This window comes from Ruditapes philippinarum, unplaced genomic scaffold, assembly GCF_026571515.1.
Source record: "Ruditapes philippinarum isolate M1 unplaced genomic scaffold, ASM2657151v2 ctg438_1_1_1_1, whole genome shotgun sequence".
Taxonomy (NCBI): Eukaryota; Metazoa; Mollusca; class Bivalvia; order Venerida; family Veneridae; genus Ruditapes; species Ruditapes philippinarum.
Genome location: NW_026865993.1, coordinates 177,169 through 202,930, shown reverse-complemented (window position 1 = coordinate 202,930; position 25,762 = coordinate 177,169). Strand labels below are relative to the sequence as shown.

General features: G+C 30.8%; 1 protein-coding gene across 1 annotated transcript in view; it reads right to left on the bottom strand.

The window, feature by feature from the left end:
- Positions 1 to 163: 163 nt before the first annotated feature.
- Positions 164 to 25,762, bottom strand: part of LOC132730948 (cadherin-related tumor suppressor-like) — a gene marked incomplete at its 3' end in the record, with an annotated part of 32,483 nt that continues 6,884 nt past the window's right edge. Inside the window, 1 exon segment of the mRNA XM_060717031.1 lies at positions 164 to 359. Coding sequence (XP_060573014.1) covers positions 164 to 359 — 196 coding nt within the window.

Below are 25,762 nucleotides of genomic sequence, written 5' to 3'. Positions count from 1 at the left end.
CCATACGACCAGTGCGGACCAAGATAAGCTGGCACATCTGAGTGCCGACTGATCATGGTCTGCATTGTTAGCTATACAGTCAGTAACTCATTTTGAAATTTTCCTTATAAACGATGAATGGTTGAAAGATATTAAGCATGGTAAAGGTTTGAGAATGTCTTACCATCTTGGTTTATTTTCAGGTTCACATCAGAGCCGACGTTTAACGTCAACTGAAGGCCGCCAAGAGAATCGTCATCGTAGACTGCAACTCTCGTCACAACAAAATCAGGTTGAACGTTCTCGTCCACATCGACCGTGTAGTAATTCTGGGAAAATCTTGGTGGAGTATCGTTAACATCTTGTAACTCTATATGTGCCTAAAATGAACAAACAGACATCTCTTGTAAGGGTTTTTGTATGATAATTTCTGTATCATGCCCGATAGAAATATAAAATTATTTAATATTTTGTGTTGGTTATCTAAAATCTATATTGGTCATTGATATTTTGCTCTATATTTCTATGCTTCTTTTCAAAGCTTCATCTTTGTATAAACTACATTTGAGCCGCGTCACGACAAAACCAACATAGTGCGTTTGCGACCAGCATGGATCCAGACCAGCCTGCTCATCCGCGCAGTCTGATCAGGATCCATGCTGTTTGCTTACCAACCCTTTTACAAGTAAAGAAACTGATAGCGAACAGCATGGATCCTGATCAGACTGCGCGGATGCGCAGGCTGGTCTGGATCCATGCTGGTCGCAAACCCATTATGTTGGTTTTGTTGTGACACGGCTCATTTATTACTTTAGCATTATCGTCAGACTTGCACTCTGACATTTCATCACAAATTAATTCTGTTTCTCATGTTCTCTGTGCTTTTGATTGGCATTTCTGAACGTAGGCTGACAAATAGGTCACCAAAGATTAAACTTTTTCCGTCACCCATCAATAAAGATCATAATCTTCATAATAACCTCTATAGACGTAACAAGTCTTGTTACGGTTTTGCAATGGTCTTGTAACCGTCTTGCAACGGTCAACTTTTCAGATTATTATTTTCATAACATATTTACATCCGTTTTAGTAAGGGTCAATAAATCTGGTATGATATTACAGATTTGTATATAATACTCAAGACTTAAAAGGTTTCCCGTCACTTCATCGGACAAAAGTTGTTGTTCTGTAAATCGTTGTTTAAATCAATTTATGGACTATCATGTCGGGTCACTGCTAATGTATAAATATAATCTAAATACATTATGCTCGGCCCATAATCAATATAATCCTGACCTAAATCTGATATAAATACATATTACAAACTGATCAATTGAAAAAAAAATAATCATGAAATGAAAACTTTTCAATTCATTCATTTCAATTTGATATAAAACTGTCATCTGTGAAATATAAAAACTATGAAATGCAAGGTTACTCAACTTCTATTCCATTACAATTAATTCTGTATTTCAATTGATTTTATCTTAAATACATTATGATCAAAATGAAATTTGACACTTATAATGAAACGGTTATCAACAAAAAGTAGGTAACCAGTAAATAATCTCCACACATTTTTCTTTATTTATTTAGATGGGAAAGAAGATTGAAGATGAGAGCAAAGGGGATTGTAATGGGGCAGTCATTTCTGATGAGGGCAAAGGGTATTTTTATGGGGTATTCAGTTCTGATGTGGGCAAAAGGGATTGTAATTGGGTAGTCAGTTCTAATGAGGGCAAAGGGGATTTTAATAGGGTAGTCAGTTCTAATGAGGGCAAAGGGGATTTTAATAGGGTAGTCAGTTCTAATGAGGGCAAAGGGGATTTTAATAGGGTAGTCAGTTCTAATGAGGGCAAAGGGGATTTTAATAGGGTAGTCAGTTCTGATATTCTTTTAAAGACACAAAATACATTAACACTGCATGTCTACAAACATCAAGGTCAAAAGTTAAACAAGCTAAAATCTATGAAACATGAGTTTTAACTAAAAGGAACAAACATGTTATTGACTGTGGTAAAATGGCTAAAGATGGCCTGCAATTCCCAATGGCTTCAATTCTCTCCTAAATATCATATTCTTCTGATATTCCCAGGCCGTAGCATTTACTAAAGATACTGCAGGTCATTTTTAAGTAACACCACAGGATCATGATGAAATGGACATTGATTTCTAATTATATCCACAAGTGTTTTCTAATTGGATACTTTGCCTGCATGTTCAATGGATATCTTGTCACTTCCTATTTAATATTCCCAATGGTTGTCAGAAACCTCAAAGCAAAATAAGGACCATCTGTTAGCATTATCTTTATTTAAAAGAATAAAATATGATGTTTTCCTTATTAACATGTTGCATAAACTGTTCTTAAGTCTTTAACATTAATTTAAAATAAAAAAAATCTTCATCCAACCAACTATAGTCAAAAGCCATTGTCAGACTCCCTGACAACCAAATTCTTTTTGTCTTTAGAAGGTCTATTTAATTTACTACTTAAAAATTTCATTGCTATCTTAGGCTCAATAAAAATAACTAGTACTTAGCTAGCTTTTAAAGAAGTTTGAAATTATCTTCACATCTGTTACTTTGTACAAATAATATCTTTATTCTGATTATCAATAACATTGTAACCTGAATTACTTTCTGATTGTTTCATGCCAGAATGACATTATTTGAAAATTATTACATCATTTTGATTTTCTTTTGAATAATTATAACTTTTAAATGTTGTTTTTTTTCTGATTGACATCTTTTTAAACTTGTAATAAAATAATGAACATATTTTGGCCAACTTAATTATCATAAATCAAAGTACATCCCTAAATTTATAATTCATACTAAATGCCCTTAAAAGTACAAGCTTGCAGTACATGTAAAAAAAATCAAAAAAAAATCAAAGAAAATAGATCAATAAATCAATTTCTAAACACAATTCTGAATTGGTTATAGGTAGCTATTAAGAGATTTTGATTTTCCATTTATGCACCTAAACTTTCAACACAACACATTTAGCGAACAATTTAATAATTATATCTGTGTGCCGTTACAATCACTTTGATGGCATCCGTCAAAAAGTGAAATTTTACCGTGTCTCTTTCTTCGAGACAGTTAAAACTATTAAACTATTAAATTGTTTCAAATGACTGAATATATACTAAATTATTAATATTTTATTTCTTCTCCCCTTAGGCATTTTATTTTAATAGCTAAATTAATCGCTAAAGGCACTGGTTTTTTTCCTTATTGTTTAACATATGTTATGTGTTATTTTCTAAGCTTTTATTTTTTCTAATTATACAATGCCAATGAATGGGTATTTTATATGTTGAATAATTATAAGCATTTTATCACATTTTCAAGTTTTAGATTAGATTATAATAAAACATTTTATGCAAGCATGTATAAGAATTTTTATATCAATCAATTTTAATTTGTTAATTACTGATGTGAATTACTTCCCTTTATTCTTAACACTATAACAGAAAAAAAAATTAACAATATTATCCACAAAATTTAAATTTTAATGACAGGTGAAAAAAAATGTGTCCATCAATAAAAATCAGCCATACATAACCAATGAGGGGACAGAAGATAATTATGCAAAATGGAAAATATTTAAAGAATGTCTCATTGTAACAAGGGGTGAATGCATTATCTCATTTTTAAATCATAAATAATTTCCAATAAGATAATTTCCAATATATTTTTTTAAAATTTCCTTCAATAAGCAATACCTGCAATAACTAATAAGGAATAAGCAAAACCAAGTACCTATAAAAGGCAATACAAATACCTAATACTCAATATAAAAATATTCTATGCTCAATCAAACTCAGAGCCTGCAACATTTACAATTTTGTTGTTTTGAGCATCATTTAGGGATTCTGTTTTTTTCTCTATTTCTATAAGTAAAGGTTGCTGACAAAACAAGAAAAAATTTCTATTAACAATTCTATATAGTCAATTACATCCTCTTTAAAATTGCAAACATCACTTCATCTGAATTTGATACAGTTATCCAAAATACAGATTCAAACATTTGTTTTTTTTACTCAACATGTTCCAATATTCTTACAAATGTTCTACTATTATTTCATATTGACCTTGAAAACAATTGGGCACAGCTTTGTTTACTTTTGTGCCACAGCTGTTTCTTTGATACCTTTGACCAAAAATCTGCCACATACAAATCTATTGTATAGTACTGGATTGTTCCCCTACTTCTAAAACAAAGATTCAAATCAATTTTCTCAAATCAGTTGCTCTTTTAAATCCAGTGACATTGAACTTAAAGATACATGTAGCAATGAATTAAAGCACAAACTTGATGTGCTGCCTTGACCAGCTCTGTTTGAATTCACTCACGGTAGCATTTTATTTGGCATACAAGTACACAATTAAGTTTATTCTCAGTCACAATCTTTAAGGCATGTTGATCAAAAAAGTACCGAATGATGAAATATAAAAATGCAATGAGCTGGCTAAAAACATCAGAAAAAAGATTCCCGAATGACAAGCTTGTAATTGCCGAATATCATGTTCTAAATGATGTGTAACCCCCAAGTAGCCAAAGACTACCAATCACTGATAAACAGATTTTGCATTATCAGTTTTGCACCATGTATTTTACAAACCAACCGACATCTGACCATCTGTTAATGTATCAAACAGACTTTCTAAAAACTTTCTAGACCAGTTTGTTTCTTTGAAATAGAAAGCACAATAGCAAAAATGCCTAAAATATTGATTCTCCATACTTTTTTCAGCACATTTCACAAATTTTTCTTTATTCATTTATTTTCATTTTTCATTTCATTAACAAAAACAGTGTTATCTTCTCCAAAACAGGCAGCTATGGAATGTCTATAAACTACAGGGAGGAGACAACAGAAATGTAAATGAGGTGGTCCGAGAGATCAGTCAGATGATTTGAGATGACATGCATATCATTGCAGAGGATCACTTTTTAAATGAGCCGAGACCTACTGAGACCTCCCGATTCAAAGACATCCTGCCAGGTTGAACAAGCTCCCCTATCAATATTGCACCGCCTCTTTACCAGACAGTTACATTCTGACCATCTGTTAAATGGATTTTGCAGCCTTTTTGGAAGACACCATGCCACCGCTAAAAACTGCTAAATGAGCCAAGCCAATCAGACAATGTCAAGAGGGTGTCAAGCCCTCGTAAATCATAAACCGCATCTTTCCCTGTCTTTCTTCGATATCCATATCTTTCCTCAGCAACTGTAGCCGATATTAATTAATTCAAATATTGGCAATGTTCAAAGAAGCCGGTAAATGACCAGTGACAAAACTCATCCATCTTTATGACAACTGATTGACAAACGAACATTTAAAGATCAAAAACATCAAGGCAAATATGATCCGGCAATGCTTAATGTGGTATCTTTTCTAGATGAGTTACAAATTTAATGATTTAAAGATTTTGATTGACCATGTACTTTTCTTATCATTAGGATTTGAGTAATAAGCCAATTTAGGATAGGAATATATTCGATAAATGTATTGTATATTTTTGATCTTGCATTATAGTCACTAATAAGTTATAATACAAATGTAAAGTCAGTCAATGTATAAATCACTTGTGTTAAGTAATTAAAAAATTACACACTTTTATTTCTATCACAAAAAGCATTGTTGTTGTCAATGCCATATTTTGACCATTTCTTCATTTCTCTTGCAACAGTAACTGTACCATATCTTCCACACAATAAACAGATTTTTTGGTCAATTATCTCAAAATATCAAGAGCTCTCTTGGAAATGTAAATTCTAGGAAATGAAGTGGTTTGATACTGACATGATTATCGTGTCTTTCCGAGAAAATAACAGAAAAATCAAAAACACATTCTCTACAGAAAAAGAGACACAGGCACTGTTTAGACCCTATTATTATCATCGGACCTGTTATTATCGTCAATTCACAATCCGTGTTCATATTCATCACTTTCATAAAGATATGTTGCCTAAAGAACATTTTTGTCTATGCTATATTCAATGAATCGGAAACCCCCCTGAGCTTAATTCACTATTGAAAAGATTTATTCGAAACAGAGCTCTGTTAATGACACAGTTTCAGCAGCCGATTTCAAGTGGAGTCTGATTAAGTACGACTTTGCAAATTTGCCGCAGGATCACTGAATACTTAGTAAGACAAATCCTGAGCTTCATATAACAAAGTCGAATTAAAAAATTTCTTCAGTCTCGAATAACGTAATTTCCATCTTGAAAGGGACAACAATCATTTTGTTTCCTAAGGCATGTCTGCATCTGCACTTCGATGGTGGGTCTTATTATTATCTATGGACCGAATATAATTCATTTTTTGAAAAAAGGGAAGTTCAGTGTAATCTTATCAATCTTTAATTTAAGTACAGTAGTGGGGAGTTAACTGGAAATAGAAGGGCGATTTCACGCTGGATGCGATCACTTGTAAATTGAATTATGGACACAAATTGAAAGACCTAAGCATGATTAGATTGTTGAATTAACGGAAGCCGAGGGTTGCTGATTGGATAAGGAAGTCAACAATGGAGAAGCCTTTGACATATTAGATAGAGTCCAGAAGTATTTCGATCAGTTTATTCCTAATTTGTCATGAACATACAAGAGATGTAATGAAAACACTGTCAATATTATGAGGCCCCAGAACTCTCCTTACAAAAGATGTATTCGATCTGGAAAAAGTCAACGTCAACCAATTTCAAATTATTGCGGCAATAATTGTAATCAAAACGAGACAAACTTAACTCTAGGGAGAAAATGAATATTTGATTATGGCATATTCTGTGGAAACAAAATAGTACTATCTATTATCAGAGCTTCTATCTTTAACAGAACACATTGTTTCCCCATGATAATAGTGGGAACAATTCAATTAAGATATTAATATCGGCTAACTGTTTGAGCAATAAGCACCATGAGACAGGGATAAAAAAACAAATCTAATTTAAAACATAAAATACCCATTCTCAAGGTCAAATTCCCACAAAGAAAAAAAACTACAATATATAAAAGAAATAATACTGGTAGTACAAACATTATGTTTCACATACCACTACATGTTGTTAAAGTTTTAAGAGACTTTTTATCAGGAAACTTGAACTCAATTCAAACAAGTCTTTTTCCGAGGTATACCTCTATACTATATATTGGCAATCAATGAAATTCCAGGCAATAATTGGTCAATAAAATATGTCAACAAAGGACTTCTGTTAAGAAACACCATTAATTATTCATAAGTCATTAACATAACAAAGGGGTTTGAATTCACTCACCTGGTTGTCAATAAATAAGAAAACACAAATGAGCCGTGTCACGACAAAACCAATATAGTGCATTTGTGACCAGCATGGATCCAGACCAGCCTGCGCATCCACGCAGTCCGATAGTAAACTGGTAGTAAACGCACTATGTTGGTTTTGTCATGGCATGACTCAAAATTTAATGCACTTGCAGTTTGGAAGGAATGGGAAAAATTCTTAAAGTACGTAACTCTTAAGCATTTGAATTTATTTTAAGGGGAAAAAAATGATTTAGAACATTTAAACAAGTATGAGACAGACATGGCTTCTTATGTTGAAAAATTAATTTACACACTCCTTGAGGATGAACGTAATCATATCAAAGATATAGAAACTTTTTAAAAGTAAATGTCAATATTAAACAAGAATCTGGGCCACTTTTTTTCTCCTACTGCTCCAACATGCAACACCCATTATAATAGTGCACTCCATTCAAATATGGGATTAGTTGAAAGATCATTATAGTCCACTCAGGCCTACGTAGGTAAATCTTGACAAACATGCATATGACGACCACAATGATAAAGAATTAGTTCAAAGACCATCATACTAAGGCCTACGTAAGTAAATCTGAATATACGCACATATGCATGTAATGATCAACTTGAAGTTATTTTTTTCATTTGCTATGCAAGAATTTGACAAACCTGAACACACCTATGCCTGGACTGAACCATAATTTTTTTCCTTGCCAAAAATAGGCTGCATCATACAGTATGCTATGAAAACAAATTTGTACAAAACTTTTATTTACTTAGCCTCGACAAAAAAATGTCAAAGTCCTTGTTGATCTTGGGGTTTTCCATTCAACACTTTTAATATAAATACATGTAATGAATGAAAGGACAAAATTACTCCTTGTATTGTAGGAGTCTGTTTATTTTACATTAAAACCATGTCAAACTCTAACAGAACCCCCTTAAATTATCAATTTTACATTGACTAAAAACCCACTCATAAAAATATTATAATAACTATTAGTGATGTTAAGTACTGAAAATAAGTATGTACTGTATTATAATGTTTTAAATGTAATATATGAAATAACTGTATTTATGTATAGATAAATTGTAGACCTTAATTCAATAAATAAATTTTCAAAAAAGAGTGTTTTACTTTTAATACATAACCTCCATGACAATCCGATTTAGTGTGAATGCCCATTTTACAACTGTAAAATAAAACTTTTCAATTAATTAATAAAGAAAAATATACTTGTCCTGACTGTGTGATCAAAAGGCTTTGATGGAAAAGTTTGTTACATCTTTTTTATTTCATTTGATTAGAACGTAATATATTTTGACTTTTGCAATTCTACAATATGGTAGAGTATAGCAATATAAGTCAGGACAACAAACAAATAAACAAACAACAAACACTGTAGATCGAAACAAAAAGTCTCTGTATCCCATCTATATTTCTGTGAGGATCAACACAAGGATCAAAGCAAGGAAAAAACAAAACTGGACAATAACTGACCACATATTAAGGTCACACAACTGTCCATGTAGACATGTGAAACATTTACCATCTTTATGACAAGTGATCATTACACTTAGGTAACAAAATACCTCTCGTTTGACAGGTGTCAGTACACAAGATCACTTAACACACTAGGTGCTTTCTCTCATGTCCATCTCAGACAGCTAACATTAATAATCTAATGTTGAATCCAAAGCTTATTTGGTATTATATTTGGTAAAGTAGTCGTTTTTTACTCTTTACGCCACTGCATAATTTTAGCTTGCCTTGATTTGTTGCAAATTTGGGGTATTTGACAATATAATATGTCAATATAAAAATTCAGTGAGCAGGTAACAGCTCTGAAGTCCATCGGAAACTCATATGGGCAACTCACTCCAGAAGACGTACCTTAGTGATATTTTAGGAGCATAGTGCACAAAACAATTGTAAAGAAATTTCTCCATTTCAGAAGAAACACTGGTTCTTTATGCGCAAAGTGTAATTTAAAAACCTTGGAATCTCCTTTTTTTGAAAGACTTTTTACTATTTTCAAATGGTATATCAAAGGGATCAAACTTTCCATCCCCGGATTTGTAGAGACTTTAATACCAATTGTCAAATGTAACCGCTCCAACGATCCATTACTTTACTGGCGTTTCTGGCTATGTACTGATGACATTCTATACATGTCATTTAAGCCTTGTTATCACTTGAAATGTTGAAGCCTAATTTGGATTGAGCACATTTATTTTTTAAATATTCACTTAATTCTCTTCGGGAATAAAAAGCTATGGAAACAAATTATATTTACATTTTATTTACATTACAGCATTGTACATAATGAATCATTAAAATAAATGTGTTTTTTTTTCACCCTCTTCAAACAGTTAACAACTTGTGTAAAATAAAACTTTGCAAATTCATGAAACACTTCGTTTTTTAATTAATATTTTGTGAAACTCATTTTCACTGTCAGTGGTAAAGTAATTTAACATTGGAATTTGAAACCACTTAAATTCCATTCATTACATTCAAAGACAAGTTCCCATTGCCCATTGTTAGTACATTTTTTTTAAATTGCCAAAAAAAACCCAGAACATTTTGTTCATTCTTAGCAATATAAATGCCAAGACCTACCAAGAGCAGACCATGTTTCAATTAGTTCAAGACACTAAAATGACCGTAAAATGCCCACTGCTGATGTAAACAACATGGTAGAATTTGGACAATGTAGTGCTTTTATTGTCCTAATAATTCTGACAAAATGTAAGTAATAGATTTATAACAACTTAATTGTCATAGACCCTGGCTTGTTTGATTTCTAACTTCGGATTTTGCTTATGTTTTCTCAGCATGTTGAGCAGTATAATGTGGAAAATTGTAAATAATGATCTTTTTGAACACTCTTGGTCATACATTGGGACAGGATCAATTTATAAATCAACATCAGAATTTATAAATCCAAAGGATCAAATAAACCAACATCCAAATTTATAAACCTAAAGAACCAAATTAATAAATCAACATCAGAATTTATAAAGTTATATTAGAAAATCAAATAAACTAATAAGCATCCAACTTAACAAAAGAATAAAATAACATCCTTAAGAATCAAATAAACCACCAAGTTTAATATCAGTATTCACCTAAAGAATTGATCAATTTATAATACATTGTACTCAAATAAACCATTTTTATAATTTAAGAAACCTAAAGAGTTAAAATAAACCAGCATTGGTATTTATAAACCTAAAGATAATTATAAAACCCAAAGAATCAAATAAACCAATATTGAAACAATAAATATTCAAATTTTTTTGCAGCAAAGACACTCAAATGCTATCACAGAGACCAATGCATTCCTTAGTAATACCAATCAAGCGGGTACGTCAGACCGTTCATAATATTACAGATGTCTACTATAAAATTCAATAATAATGATTTGATTAAACAAAAATCAATCTCCACGTAAGAACATTTTGTTGTAATTCATAGTGTAATTCGATTACACAGTAGGATATAATTGTTCCACAGTCCCAATATATCACAGGTATACTGGTATATAAAATGACGGGGCTATAAACAATGGAGCCTCGTTTCCGCCATTAACGTTGTGCATAAAATCATTCTTTCTCAACATAATTTTTTTCTGTTTATAGGTATATGCATAAAGATAACTAAATAATTCATCATAGTTTCCTATTTAACATATCTATAAATCATATCTGTACCAGAATATTGACAGGACGTTAATTAAGCCTTCGTTTTTTTCCCCCTGTTAACATAAGTAAACATAGTTACAAGGAATCGCCTTATATAACGATAACTGTATATCATAGGAAAAAAATTCCTGTCTGAACGATGTTATTCAAGACTTATTTTAGCAATATCAAATTAATATTAAATCAAAAAGTTTTTAAAATGTTATAGTAGCATCAAACCTCACTTTTTAAAATATGGTCAAGTCCATTTCTGACTTACGTTAACATTATATTAAATTTGTAATTTTGATGGAGGATGTAAATTATTAAGTTGTTGAAGATTACTTCTGTCAGTGGGTTACTAAGTTATTGTTGCTTCTTCAATCACATTAATCTTTCAATCTTGAAGTAAATTGGAAATGAATTTAACAATGCAGTTCTAATTCGCGAAATTATAGCAAGTATTTTCTTATGATTTTGTTTCATTGTTAAAGTTGATTTATTTATCATCATGCACTCAATCATACTGTCAAGATATTTAATCTGAAAATCTCGAAAACACATTTTCAAATTGTGTGAAAATAATAAAATAAATAGAAAATACTGTAAAAATAAATGTAATTTGGAATTGCAAATTGCATAGAAAATGCACAAATACTTTAATTACGTAACCAAATACTACCTATATTTATGTGAAGACGGGGAAAACCTGATCGTAACAATACGAGATGACACTATAATCTTCTACTCATCAGACCGGTTTTCTTCATCCAATCAAGTTTATCAATTTTACAATCAGGATTTAAATCAATTTTCCTTTCCAGTATAGACATAATCTGTCCTGAATCGGACAAATAAAAGGTGCATAATTGAAAAATTGTCAAAAAAAAACAGTCAAAAAGCATTTTGCTATTTAAATTCTGTCAACATTTTTTTGGTATATTTTACAAAGAGGTAAAGAAAACATGAATTATTATTCAATTATGAATGTCTTCAAAAGCCTAAATGTGATAGGATAAAATCAGCAAATTTATTACAGAAATTTTAACACACAAAATTTTCTCCAACAGTACTTGATTTTCAATGTGTGTTAATTAAGGGCCACCCTGGCAGTGATGTTAAAATGGTTATAATTATTTTTTCTATAATTAAAAATATTTCTTAGTTCAAATATGACAAAGCATACAGAATAACAAGGTGAAATAAATTTTTAAGAATTTCTGTTAAAAAGTTTTCAAATAGTCATTGGCTTGCCTTCAATATAAAACTTTTTGAAATGGTCAGTAAGGTCAAAAGCAAGTATGTGCGTTATCTGAAGGGCGAGGCATGCGTTACTCACTTTAACGAATGGTCACTGGTTTTAATGCATTGCACGCAGCTGTGACAGAAATATATTCATCAACCCTATTAATGCTTTATTTCCAACCTATTACTCCGACATAAAGGAAACACAAAACCTACAGAATGTCGGAAATGAGCTTACCGGTTGAACTCTACATGTATAAATCAGTCACAATGAAATAATTTTATGACAATTTAATCGGGGTCCGGTGGATCAATTGAATCTCATCAAAGATTTATACAGATACAATTAAGGTTATCCGATTACAATCAAACCCCAAAAACCGCCAAACATATATCAAGTAAATCAATTCTAAACTTTATAATTAAGTGGGCAGAGAAAATTCAAAATTCTTTTATGACCTGTGCCTTTCCTTCTAATTTTTGCGCCTCTAGAAAAATTTTAAAATTTATTTGTCATTACAAACGCCAGCAGCATCAAAGCAAAAAATAAAATTTCATCCTATTTGGTTGATTTCAACATGAGAAAATCAGAAAGATGGGTGTAAATTTTGATCAGTCAGAAGGTAGTCAATGCTGTCTCCAAGAGTTTGCCCATGTTAACTATTATGATCAAATTAAAGATAGTTATAAACGTGAGTTAAAACTGTTGCATTTTGAGAAAATAATGCTCTGGAACATAGCTAGATTTGAACAAGTTCAACCAAATACGAGTATTGTCCATATTAATATAAATATATTATAAAGGCAGACCCCTGCCTGCACTATAGCTAATATATCGCACTGTGATCGAAAAAAAAGGAATTGCGCACTTCCGCAGATGTAATATCAAGCTTCAATTATATTAACATCCCTTATAGATTTTTTTTAGGACATAAGTGTTTTCAGTACATTTTTTATACCCTCATCACTATGTATGTATGCATTTTTAAATGCGACATAAAAAAAATAGTCAAATTTCATTTCATGTTTTGATAATGACTCATATACATTTTAATAACGCAAAAGAAACCACATGTGCTCTTCAAGCTTTTATAAAATACGTACAATGTACTTGGTGTCCAGAATTTAATATTTTGAGTTTACTGTCTTTAATTTTAACAACACTGAAAAGCATTTGATTGATTTTTAAGAGTTTAACACCTGTTCACAACAATATTTTAGTCATGTATCTTGACCACATGATCAAATCAAAATCGGCAAGAGATGATATTATAAAAATTGTTTTACATCATGCAATATCGTACTGTACTAAATGTTTAAGACCATTTTGTACATCTTACTGAACGTGTATCCAAAAGAGACAGTTTATATTACGCAAGATGATGGATATAAATCTGCAAATTTGCTGCCTTCGATTCACTCAGCAATCGGGCATCATTCTTCAAATATTTAAACCCGTATAATAAAACGCATGTCCCACCCACAGGTATTAATTGATAACATTCACTTCTTTAATTCAAACATCACGACAGGCGGCCATTTTGAATTGATGCTCGCACTGTCAAGAAAGACGTGAATTCAATGAGAGGGAAAATACAAACATTTAAATGTCAGTTAGACATAATATATTAATAGCATATTGCAAGTGTCAATATGTTAAAAAAATATTTTAACGTAATCTTTTCGTTCATTTATCAGATAGCCCATGCTGATAATACCCACAAATATTGCGATAAAAATCTATAATACACCTCGATAGCAATCTTTAAGATGCTATAAAATACGTTTTAATATGCTCTGCAAAATTTGATAACTGAATAAAGAAGGCATCATAAAATATCCCCCCCCCCCCCCCCTCCCGCACCCCCACCATTATGTTAATAACTGAAAGCAAACATTTTTTTTCTTGTTTTAGTCATACACAATCATTTTAAGGTCCACTTTTAAACTACTAAACAGTTCAGCGATTTTTAAAAATTAAATCTTTCATTATCACTTTATTTTTCATACATTTTTTTTTTTAATATAATACATTTAATATGCCACTCCCTGCATGCATCAATTCTGTTTTATTTCTGACACAAATACTTCATCATCATCAATAGTCATTCATTATATCAAAGTTGTTTTTTTATATATAAAAAAGAAGAAGTTTTTCATTCACTTCCTCAATGTCATGTGAAATATTTTATCTCTGACTAAATCTAATGATAAAAAAATATTGATCTTTGTTAAAAAATATTGACAAAGAAAAAAAATAATATGATTTTCATATTCTCCATTATTTCATTCCTCATCAATCATAATTCAAACAAACACTGCACAAAATTATCTTCAAAATTTTTTTTGGTCATTCATCAATCATTGCCTAATGCTGTCTCTTTTTTTTTAATTTTTGAAACACTATACATTCTCTTCTTCTGCGTCAAACTTCGAGACATTTTTTTGTAAAATAAAAAAATTATGACAATATTTTCCTTCTTTTTTTTATTCCTATCTCAAGCTTAATAATGAATTGCTGCCATATTTTGTAATACAAGCAAGCGATTGTTATTAAAAGAGGCAGTGCTGACTCATAAAATATGAGCCCAGGTAGCATCTCAATGTTCTTTAACTTAATAGTTAGAGTATAAGCACTATTAACAATTAGATTTCATTTTATATTTTATATAATTACCTTAGAATTAATAGTAAACTTACATTGAACATTTTATATACTGAAGTAGATAATACACTGTAAATGTTTATTATAATCAGCCAATTAAATCATTATCATAATTTTTATAAATCCACAAAATTCTCAGTAAAAGGGCTCTAAGTATTGTAATTGTCACAAATTAGTTAAGAACAAAATTCTACTCATGCAACCAGTGCAGACCAAGATCACATCTATGCCCCCTGTCTGATCATGGTGCACTGTTCGCTATTCAATCAGTACAAATTTTAGAAATTTTCCCTAAAAATGATGAATTGTTTTGTCCAGATTTAAATAAGGGCAAGAACATATAACATATAAAACATACTAAGGGTTATTAGGGACATTTAAATGACCTTAACCTTTGAAATAGAAAATGCAGACACTGCTAAATCAATCGGCCTTGTTCAAAATTAATCAAAGACTGATATACACTGATATTAACTTCAAACTGTGAAACATAACATTTTTACTATCCCTTCAAATTAAAATACGACCATTTACTTTTACAATCTTGTGACATGTCCAACTTTTATATAATTAAGTTGAAATGAAAGTTGACTTGAACATGTCAATGTATAAAATGTACCATCAATGCCCTGGAGTGTGACTGGTCATTTAGCTATAATGTCACCGTATTGGTATTTCTAATATTCTCTCTGGAATTTAATTACCTCACCTGACGAGGGACAACCCCGTTACATACCAATGGTGATCAAGCATTTAAATAAAACTTTTAGGACAAAGGTTTATATATGCATGGCAATTTTTAAGAGGTATTTTAAGAAAACTGTCTTTGTTTCTTCCAGATAAGGCACACTATAAATACTTTACAATTTTTACATATAGTTAAGTTGAAACTTATTACCTTAAGTTATTGGTCTCCTTATTTCAACTTTAAATCTTTAAAAATTAAAAAAATAATATTTACCGTACATGTACCTTATTTAAAATTAGGCCTGAAATTAGATCTTTTAGATTTCAACTCCCAATGAATTTATATGTATACTTTTAACATATAAATCATGGAAATCTCAGACATAGCGCCGTACCTGAATAACAAAATAAACTAAGATATAAAGAATGAATTACAACAGTAACAAAAACTCTCCCTTTACTGACATTTTTTAAATGCAAAATCATGTTCCTAAAATGACTCTTTAAAATAACATACTTCACGGGCCTATAAAAGGAAAGTCTGTTATCTTGTACACCATAAATTTTCAAAAACTTAAGAAAAAAGTAACAAGTGGCCAATCTACCAAGACCCATGTTCTGTTGAGAGAAAATGCAAATAAATTTGAAAGAAAATGCAAATAAAATTGACAAGAAAAATATATTTATAACTTGGTAGAATTATGGTGAGATTATGCCCAGGCTATTGAGAAAGGGCTATAAGCTAAAGTAGCCACTAGATGGGGTGTCACTACTGATAAGTAACGCTGAAACAAGTGTTTTTTATCTTTATTATTTTCCTGTATCAAGAATGAACTAACTTCAGTAAATATTTAACAGATCTTTTAAGTATCCAACTTTTATCCCATTTTTCACCTACTTTAAGTCTATATAAAAAGTAACACCAAAACAGATAGCTTTGTATCTTCATCTGAGTTCCATGCAAAACAATTGTCATCTTGAAAGTCAGGCTTATTAGGGTCCACTTGTAAAAGTTTGAAATCAGAACAAATATAGAAAATATAAGTTACAAACAATATAAAATTTTGAATTTTAACACAAGAAATTTCTTTACGACTGAGAATAGGTATTTGAATCAGTATGTAAAGGAAGACAAAGCACACTGGGTAGGAATAACTTTATTATTAAGTAAGTGTTAATGTGAATGTTTCACGAGATTAGTTGTGTCCATGTCTCAATGATATCATATACAGTTTTAGACTTTCCAAAAATCAGAGGACATACATTTATCTAGGTGCAACATGAAGTCATATATTTATACCTTAAGTACCTTAATATATGTAGTGGAATGAGCAATATTAATTTGCAATTTAAATTACCTCCCTTTAATAAATATTCAATATGAAAAATTAACATCTTTACATTGCATTAAACTTTGCAGCTAAGAATTAAAACACAATTAAATAATAAAACACAATTAAATATTTAATATCGCTTTGGGGCTCAGATACCTAAAGCTAAACAAGTGACTGACACAATAAAATTAACTAATAAAAACAGTTTGACAATAAAATGAACTTAAAAAACACAATGCGAATATATTAAGCTAAAGCGAGAAAAATAGAGGAAAGAAAACAAGTGCCTGTTATCAATCAAATTTCATTTGCCATGTTGACAGATGTATTTTATCTTCATTGACAAAAGGTGCTTTTTGCTATAGGTTTCTAATGTGAAGTAATAAATATGCAATCTTTACAAAACACGAGCCCCAGGCAAAATCTAATGAGCAATTAAGTCATTAACTTCCTAAACCAGTCTGCTTTTGTTCTCATCACAGTCTATATGTAAACATGTACATGAATTTACCTTATAACAAAAATATCTTTGAAAAACAAGCCCCCTGAAGAAGTATAAAATTTAAACATGAAAGGAAAATGCATCAATAAAACTGTAATTTATATGTCAATATTAGATTTCATTTTTTAAAACAGTAAAAATGTCTAACATTAAACTAAACTATTAATATTGTAGATCTACTTGTGAACCATACACCCTTTTTTGTTGCCAAGGAAATTTAAGTAATGGGGTCCATAGCGACTGACCCTTAGAACGCAGTCTTCAATGCCTACCATTATCATATTCATTAGAAGTATCCCTAAGGCTTACCTTAACAGTTCACATAAAATTCATTATAACATGCATTATTTCTTTATTTGAGATCATTTATAATTTATATCAAACAATTATTTCATACTGCTGATGGACAAACTTTTTTTCACAACCTGCATAAATGCTACAATGCTACCAATATTGTCCGTACATCCACTTATGCCATTTGAGCCTTTAAGCCCTAACTAATTCTTAATCAAACTGCAAAGGACTTCTAATCACTATAGTAACCGGGCAGAATGAGGCTATCGGACTGCCTTAAACCATATCTAGCAGGGGGTAGCATATGGAATTCTAATATCTCGGATTAAAGAACATGTTTTGATAATGAACAATTTGTTACCATCATTAGCAAGCACAGAAACCCCCTGGTAAAGTTTAAATCAAGGCTGTTAGGATCAGAGAGGTAACCAGTATAATATTTTCCCTGGACTTAATTTACCCAACATCTGTCATCCCCCAGAAATTTGTCAAAGTAACAGGGACACTTCCAATCCTGTGTATGCATCCATTTAACCATTTAAGCTTATTTCCAAATTTCTAGATTTTAAAAGCAATCAGCAAATTTAGAATGGGTATATATTCAGTTTTCTCCCATTATTGCAAAACAAATGAGCCGCGTCACGACAAAACCAACATAATGGGTTTGCGACCAGCATGGATCCAGACCAGCCTGCGCAGTCTAATCAGGATCCAATTCGATCCATGCTGGTCGCTTACCAACCCTATTACAAGTAGAGAAACTGATAGCGAACAGCATGGATCCTGATCAGACTGGGCGGATGCACAGGCTGGTCTGGATCCATGCTGGTCGCAAACCCATTATGTTGGTTTTGTCGTGACACGGCTCAAATATTCTAGCAAAAATACAGCGTAGGATGATAATCAATTAAACATTTATTAAAAAATTCACAGATGTATTTTTTTAATTATGAAATACAAATATGTTTTTATTTTGATAAAACTTACACTGCATATAAATTGTCTAATTAATTTTTAAATGTATCAAAATCCTATGAGAATGTAGTCCCAAGTTTTCATGGAATAAAAAGGGAGCGTAACAAACAAGGTTCCATGATAACCGCCATTATTGCCAACAAATATCTGCTGGCATTGCAAAATATTTAAGTATGCCATTAACTATGTATATTTAATGTTGAAGTCTGTTTAGGATTGGTTATATACATGCATCATACAGCACTACTACCAACAGTCCAAGACAAAGTTCAGTCAAACCAAACCTGCAACATATCGCACTATTTTAAGTTTGTCCTACGGCTATGATACATGTATCAATGAAAGATATTGTCACCTTAGGGCAGTAAGGGATGAGTGTGTATTTTAGTTTATTTATACTTGCCACTGGTTGCTGAATTACCTGTGAGTCCTCCAGAAGTCTTAGGTATTAGTCATTTTTAAGATTTTGAAGGAAAGTGAAAGATACAGATAGAGAACGATGCCCCAATTCAAGAAGCTTCTCCTGATTCCTTAGCCTGTCAGGTGTTTAGGACCTCATTTTAAAGTCTCATCTGAAAGACTGGTAATTTTAGCCTAGGACAGTCGGAGAAAGTCTTGGCAAAAATGCACTCTAACCGAATAAGCTATGAAGGCTAGCTAGCAGTAAAAGCTTAATGTCCATAAAACTTTGACCGGATATGGTATATTGTTTTTATATAAATGGTTCATACGATCATCAATTATAACTTCTTCATACGCAGAAATACATGTCAATTATAACTTCTTCATACGCAGAAATATTGAAAAATAAAAAGATCTCGAAAATTTGTGATTATCAATAAACTGTTTATATGTTTTATAGCAATATTTAAATAGACTATAATTCAGTATTCAAATCTATCATGGCGAGCGCGGTATTAATATATCTTATGACATGACATCGTAAAATCTACACTAAGTCTAATTTCCGACAGGGTATGTACATAATTTCTTACAAATTCAAACGCTATTTCATTATAAGGAAAAGTTTCCAACCTGTGGTTAAATTGATTTTTAACTTGGTAAAATAGATAACCAAGCTTTCAACTGAAGAAGCAGAGCATACACTCGGCATGGAAAATGTTTGAAACTCTTCATTTTGGAGATTAAAAAAGACATCATTCAATTTTATTTACTTATTTAAATCGCTACTGAATTTGATCTACTGAACCAAAATCCTTTTCAAAACCATTCATTTATAGTTGAATTATTACTATTCAATTGGTAAAAATATATATTTGATATTATAAAATTTATAAGATATGGCGGCATATGTTTATGGTACTAAACAAGTTGATAAACATATTCTTAAGCTATTATACCTCTTGGACTGTTTTCCAAGTAGAAAAAAATCGAGAAAAAAAATCACCGAAGTTGCTTATACCATAAACAGAAAAGACAGGATCTTGATTAATCATCGCTAAAAAATGATATACAATTGTACAATGAAAAGAGTACACTTTGACATCAAAATCTCTGATCTAAGATGAATTTTTTCTTTAGGAAGAACTTTATTCACAACAGTAATTCACAAATAGGGACTGAGCATGCTAGGCTGAAATTCTAAACAGTAACCGATATACCACAAAGTGAAACATGAACGGGTTGAAAAGGGACGAACAATGAAACAGCTAAACATTACACGGGAATGACTACCGCTCTTGCACTAAGCAACAGCCTCGTATAAACACAAGATATGCATCATAAACTTGAAACTGTATCAACCCTGTATAAACCTAATGACCAAATAACTTCAGATTAAATTTCTCGCGTGAACAATGGGGCATGAAAATCTGGCATGCTATATGACAGTAGCCATATTAACGTATGCTATAAGTCATTTTTCTTAATCAATAATGAATTCTCAAGTACCATCTTTGGAGACTAAAATTAAAATTTATGAAATTTCGACGACTAAATCTTCGAGTAACATTTAGCGTTGCCCACGGTTTAATGTCTTAAATCTATCGAGGCATGCCGCGATGGTATTTATGATAATTTCTGCTTTGAAAGAAAAAAGCTGATTATAATCTGACTCAAACAATGTCAAATTAAACAAAAGGTTGTTTGATTTTTTGCCAGGTTTAATGGCGAAGTGTTTTGAGCCTACTCTGAACACTTTGGGTTTGTGTTTTTGGTCTTTTTTTTAAAATAAAACTGTACTTTTGAACTATTTTTAGACCAATATGGAAAATTTTGTGCTGCTGTATTTATTATAAATTATCTCCTCTTAACAGTAGCTGCTGATTTACAGTGGTTAAATTGTGATTAATCTATGAGTGTTTTTATATAATTCTGGTCTTTCCATTATCCTTCATGAACAGAGGGTTCTATTTAAAACCTTGTCCACAATTTTTGTTGAATCGTTGCTCTCAAAGGATTTTTTTTTATTTTTGTAAACATCAGTTCCTTAAAATGTGTATTCGTTTTTTTAATTGTCCTCAGGTGAATTAAGAACAAGGCAAAAACCTTATCAATCAGATAATTGGATGATAACGAAATTTAAAACATGTAAATATTAGTTAAACATGTCTAATGGAAAAAGAAAAGAAAACAAAAACAATATATTAACATGAAGCTGCAAATATTTTCAAAAGTTCACCAAAAACAACAAACAAACGACATGCATTATAATTGCAATTAAAAATACCTTTAAAATGAGTAATCAACCCTTGTAAAGAACTATCTATATAGCTAGAGGGAAGCCTTGACTTAAGAGATAAAATTGTTCTCAAAAACGAGAAAATCTTTACAAATTTGACTAATTACAAAATATTTTTACACCAAAAACGAGACCTCTCAAAAGGATTAAAGATAATACTTTGAAAATGTAACCCTCAAACAGACACTCTATTTGCCAATTTTGCCGCAGGTTAAATTCATACTTTATTTTCCTTTTGTCCCTCGTTTTATTGCAAAAGCAGATTGAGCGAAATCCCCTTAAATAATTCATCCGTTCAAAATATTTCAAAAAATTATTTGAAAAGAAGACACTGTCTTGAGATTCATCAAGTGTTTCACCAAGGTAGGCAAAACATTTTATCGTAAAACGAATTATCAATAAGACCGAGCTTTTGTTACTTGATTTTTTTTCTCCCTCGATAGAGATAAAAGAATAGCTAGGTACCATTGTACGACAACTGCCATTCAACAATGTAGTTGCTAGGACAGGGATAAAGACGGCTAAACTGAAATCGTGAGGCTTTCAATACAATGCTTGAGAAAACCGAGGATTGATGAAAAGGTGAAACATTAGAAGTGACAGTGTAGTTAGAAATATGGTTTGGCTCAAAATCAAATTAGTTTTTGACATGAAGTAACATTTCGATACTAAAATGTTTTAAAAATTCATGTTTCCTTGTCAAAATAGAAAATTAAGAAATCAGAAAGTATTTTCTAGATGAGAATATCAAAGATGAAACGTAGAATCGCAAAATGATACGAAAGAAACTGTTGTGAAAATTGCAAATGCAAATCAATAGCTATGCATTTTTTATAATCTACTGCTCACATTTTGACAATATTTATAAATTGACAGAAAAAATATATCTACAAAGAAATCAAAATGGGTTGTTATATCATTCATGAATGAACCCAATTAAATATAGAAATTGAAAAGGCCCGTAATAAAAGTATATTTATCTGCCGTTGATAAATTGATGGGTAAATCACTGTATAATTTATTTGCCGCTGATTGAGGAAAGATAAAGCTATTCATATAATAAAAGGCGAACCTGTTTTTTTTAAACATCATACAGAAGCTGTGTTATCATTTCCATGGTTACCGCCTTTTTTTTTGATAGTCATCCTCCATTAAATACAATTGGGCATGACAATATTTTCTTTTATAAAGTAAGTAACATCACTCTGTTTGAATGTTTACGTTCATTCAACTTATATTTTAGCCCTGCTGGGAATGATTAGCCATAACGTAAGCCGGCAAAATAGTGCTGGGCCAGCCTGCACATCTTGCAGTCTCAGACCACACTCTTGTTGCTAGCTCAATTTTTGTGTTTTGTATTTGTGTACATGCTGCAGCATATTATATTTGCCCCAGACTTCATGCTTTTACTAGAAATGTTTTGTTTTTTCTATTTTAACACCAAAATGATCATTTCCTTTCATTACAGCTTGGCGGGAGTCTTTGATAAATAAAAGGCTGTAATTTTGAGAACTTATAAATTTAATTAAACCTAAAACACTTCCGCTGTTTGTCTAATTATCTTGCTGCATTAATTACCAGTATATTTTCTTACCTATCTATAATACATAATTTTAACTACATTTTAATAATTTCTTCATAACTGAATCAACGGTCTTCCGTTAATAATCGGAAAAAAGAAAAAAAGAAATCTTTTAACAACCTGGAATCAAATCCTGTTATAATTAATACCTTTTTGTACATTTTTAAGTAGTAATAACCCAAATAACAATAGAGACACCAAAAATGTTTTATACAAATAAAACCATAACAGAGAAAAAGAGCTTGAGGCCACACACTAATAAAATATTTTTTCAAGGCATTCTTTTTAGTATAATTGAAAAACCAGTCCTTTGTGTAACTAAATCATGACTAATTAAACTGTCAAATTGAAAAAAATCAGTGGTTGTAATAATTGAAAAATCACAAAGGATTATTCCAATCATGTCAACTTAATAATACATACTGGAATAATATCTTTATTGCAAATAGTCAAATATATATACATGACAAAATATGACTCACTAAGACAGCTCCTGATTTTTGGTTGATTTGTGCTTTTTTATTATATAAATGATACTCATATGAGTAATTAAGGAAGATTATTATTGAAATCAGTATAAATGTTGTTAAATGTACAAATATTAAAAGGAGCAAGATCTGAGTATCCAAAAAAAATTGTCATTATTTTGCATAAAACTTAGTCACATATTGTGAATATTTATATATTTCTCAAATTTTAAATATCATTTTTCTTCAGCTTTTCCCCTCATATATATGACTTAAAGTTCTGTGCAAAATATTAAATGAGAGGTTATTTTTTTTTCCATCAGCTGAATGCGGCTTCTAAATTTAATATGAAACTTTAAGAAGAACTATTAACATTCTAGTTTGGTTCTAGAATCATTTTGTTAACACTGACTTGTGAACTATTCTTTCCTGAAATGGCAATATTTTGAAAACAATAAAAAGACCCGTTTTTTTTTAACTACAACCTCATTTTGATAAAAAGAATATGCTTTTTTGGCAAACTTTGCATTTCAAAAAAGATGATTATAATCAAAAGGCTTTTTTTATAAAGATAAATAAAGCAGATAAAAATTTTTGCTGTCTCATTCATTGTCCGTCTTCAAAGAGTTAACGTTTTATTCAAACATACAGTCCTATCAGCAAGTGTTTCATGCAATAAATGACATTCTTTTTGGTCGCTATAAAGGTTGAAAATTGTTATCAATTTTTGAATTGAGTTCCACTGATCTGTTGGCGACAAGAAGTATTATAAAAAATCCCCTCACGTGTCATTGAAAAACGGTTTGGTCTATCAGTATATAAGATTGTGGCCGTCTTAGTTTATATAAAACGGGCCTTTGAATCACTCACTCCAACAACTGTGGAATTCGAACTACGATCTTACATGATTTGTGTTTGTGCAATGTCCGAACCTAATAGAAACTATGAAGTTATCATCCACCATGGAAATGTTTAGATTTGATATCATTGGTGTCAGGCCACGAAAACATATCCATTAACTTTTGTAAACATGACTGTATTTTACCATTAAAGTCACCTGTATTTACCTATACTATAGCTCTAATCTTTCCTGTTTTAAAATTCTAACACTTAACCTTACCTGTATATGATGAAATTAAAATACTTCAAAAATCTTAAGCCTTATTTAGACATTTTTTATACTGATTGTTTGAGGAATTTAAGTTCTGAGTTTGAGACTGTACAAGAAATATGTATGCTGCAGGTCTGTAATCAATTTGAAGCACCATTATTCTTATACAAGTTTAAATATTTAACAACGAAAATCTTGAGAAATCTTAGAGAAATACTATTTAAACAAACCTGTCAGTTTAGAAACATTGGAGAAAAAAAAAACATATATGCAGGCATTCAAGATAAATGAAAGTTTAATTCTGAACCGAAATCCCCCAGGAGTTAGTTGAAATGTATCTCTTTGATAATTCTATGAATGTACTAAAACCAGTCTGATCCCTGGACAGTCAATGACAACAATGGTGAAACTTAAAACCCTCCCCATAAACTATAGCACCACTTTTGTGTACCCAAGCTGATAACCTACCCTAATAAAAGCATGTGAAAAGGACCGAACAAGATAAATGGGATAAAATAATCTCTGCTGGAATTGAATCATATGATTGCATTATTATTTTATCAAGTCAACACAACAGGTTAAAACTATTCGAAAACAAAAATATGTACCCCAGTTATCAAAATGGGCACATGAGTTTACATTTGTGATTTTTTTTTCTCTCTAGCTAAATGCAGGTTATGTATGGGGTTTGGTAATTTCCTTTGTTGCAAACATGTCTATGTCCAATTGATCATCTATGTACAAATAAGCATAAAACATATTTTGACATTTATAAAACAATTAATTTAAGGTATGTACACCAAAGTTTGATTAAATATATGCTTTGTAATCTCTTTGATCTTTGAACACCTGTAATTCGAAGAACACCTTGAATTCGTTATTTGAATGCAATGTTCGCACAAGAATGTGCAAAAAGTTTAAAGAACAAATATTAATCAAAAGGTGCTGGAATTGTATATCAGTATAAAAAATATATATAAATATATTAATTTATGATACAAGTTTTATTTTAATATTGTTTGTTTGACCATTAGATTAGAATTCATATTTCTAATATATGCTTAATTAAATAATTGATTAATAGATCATAATTTATAGATTTTATTAATATTGATTAATAGATCAATCAAATATAAATATACAGTATATACAAATTTATATAATATCTAAATTTAAAATCATACGTAGTGAGACAATTTATATTAGTAAACAAATTTCAGCTATGGGTT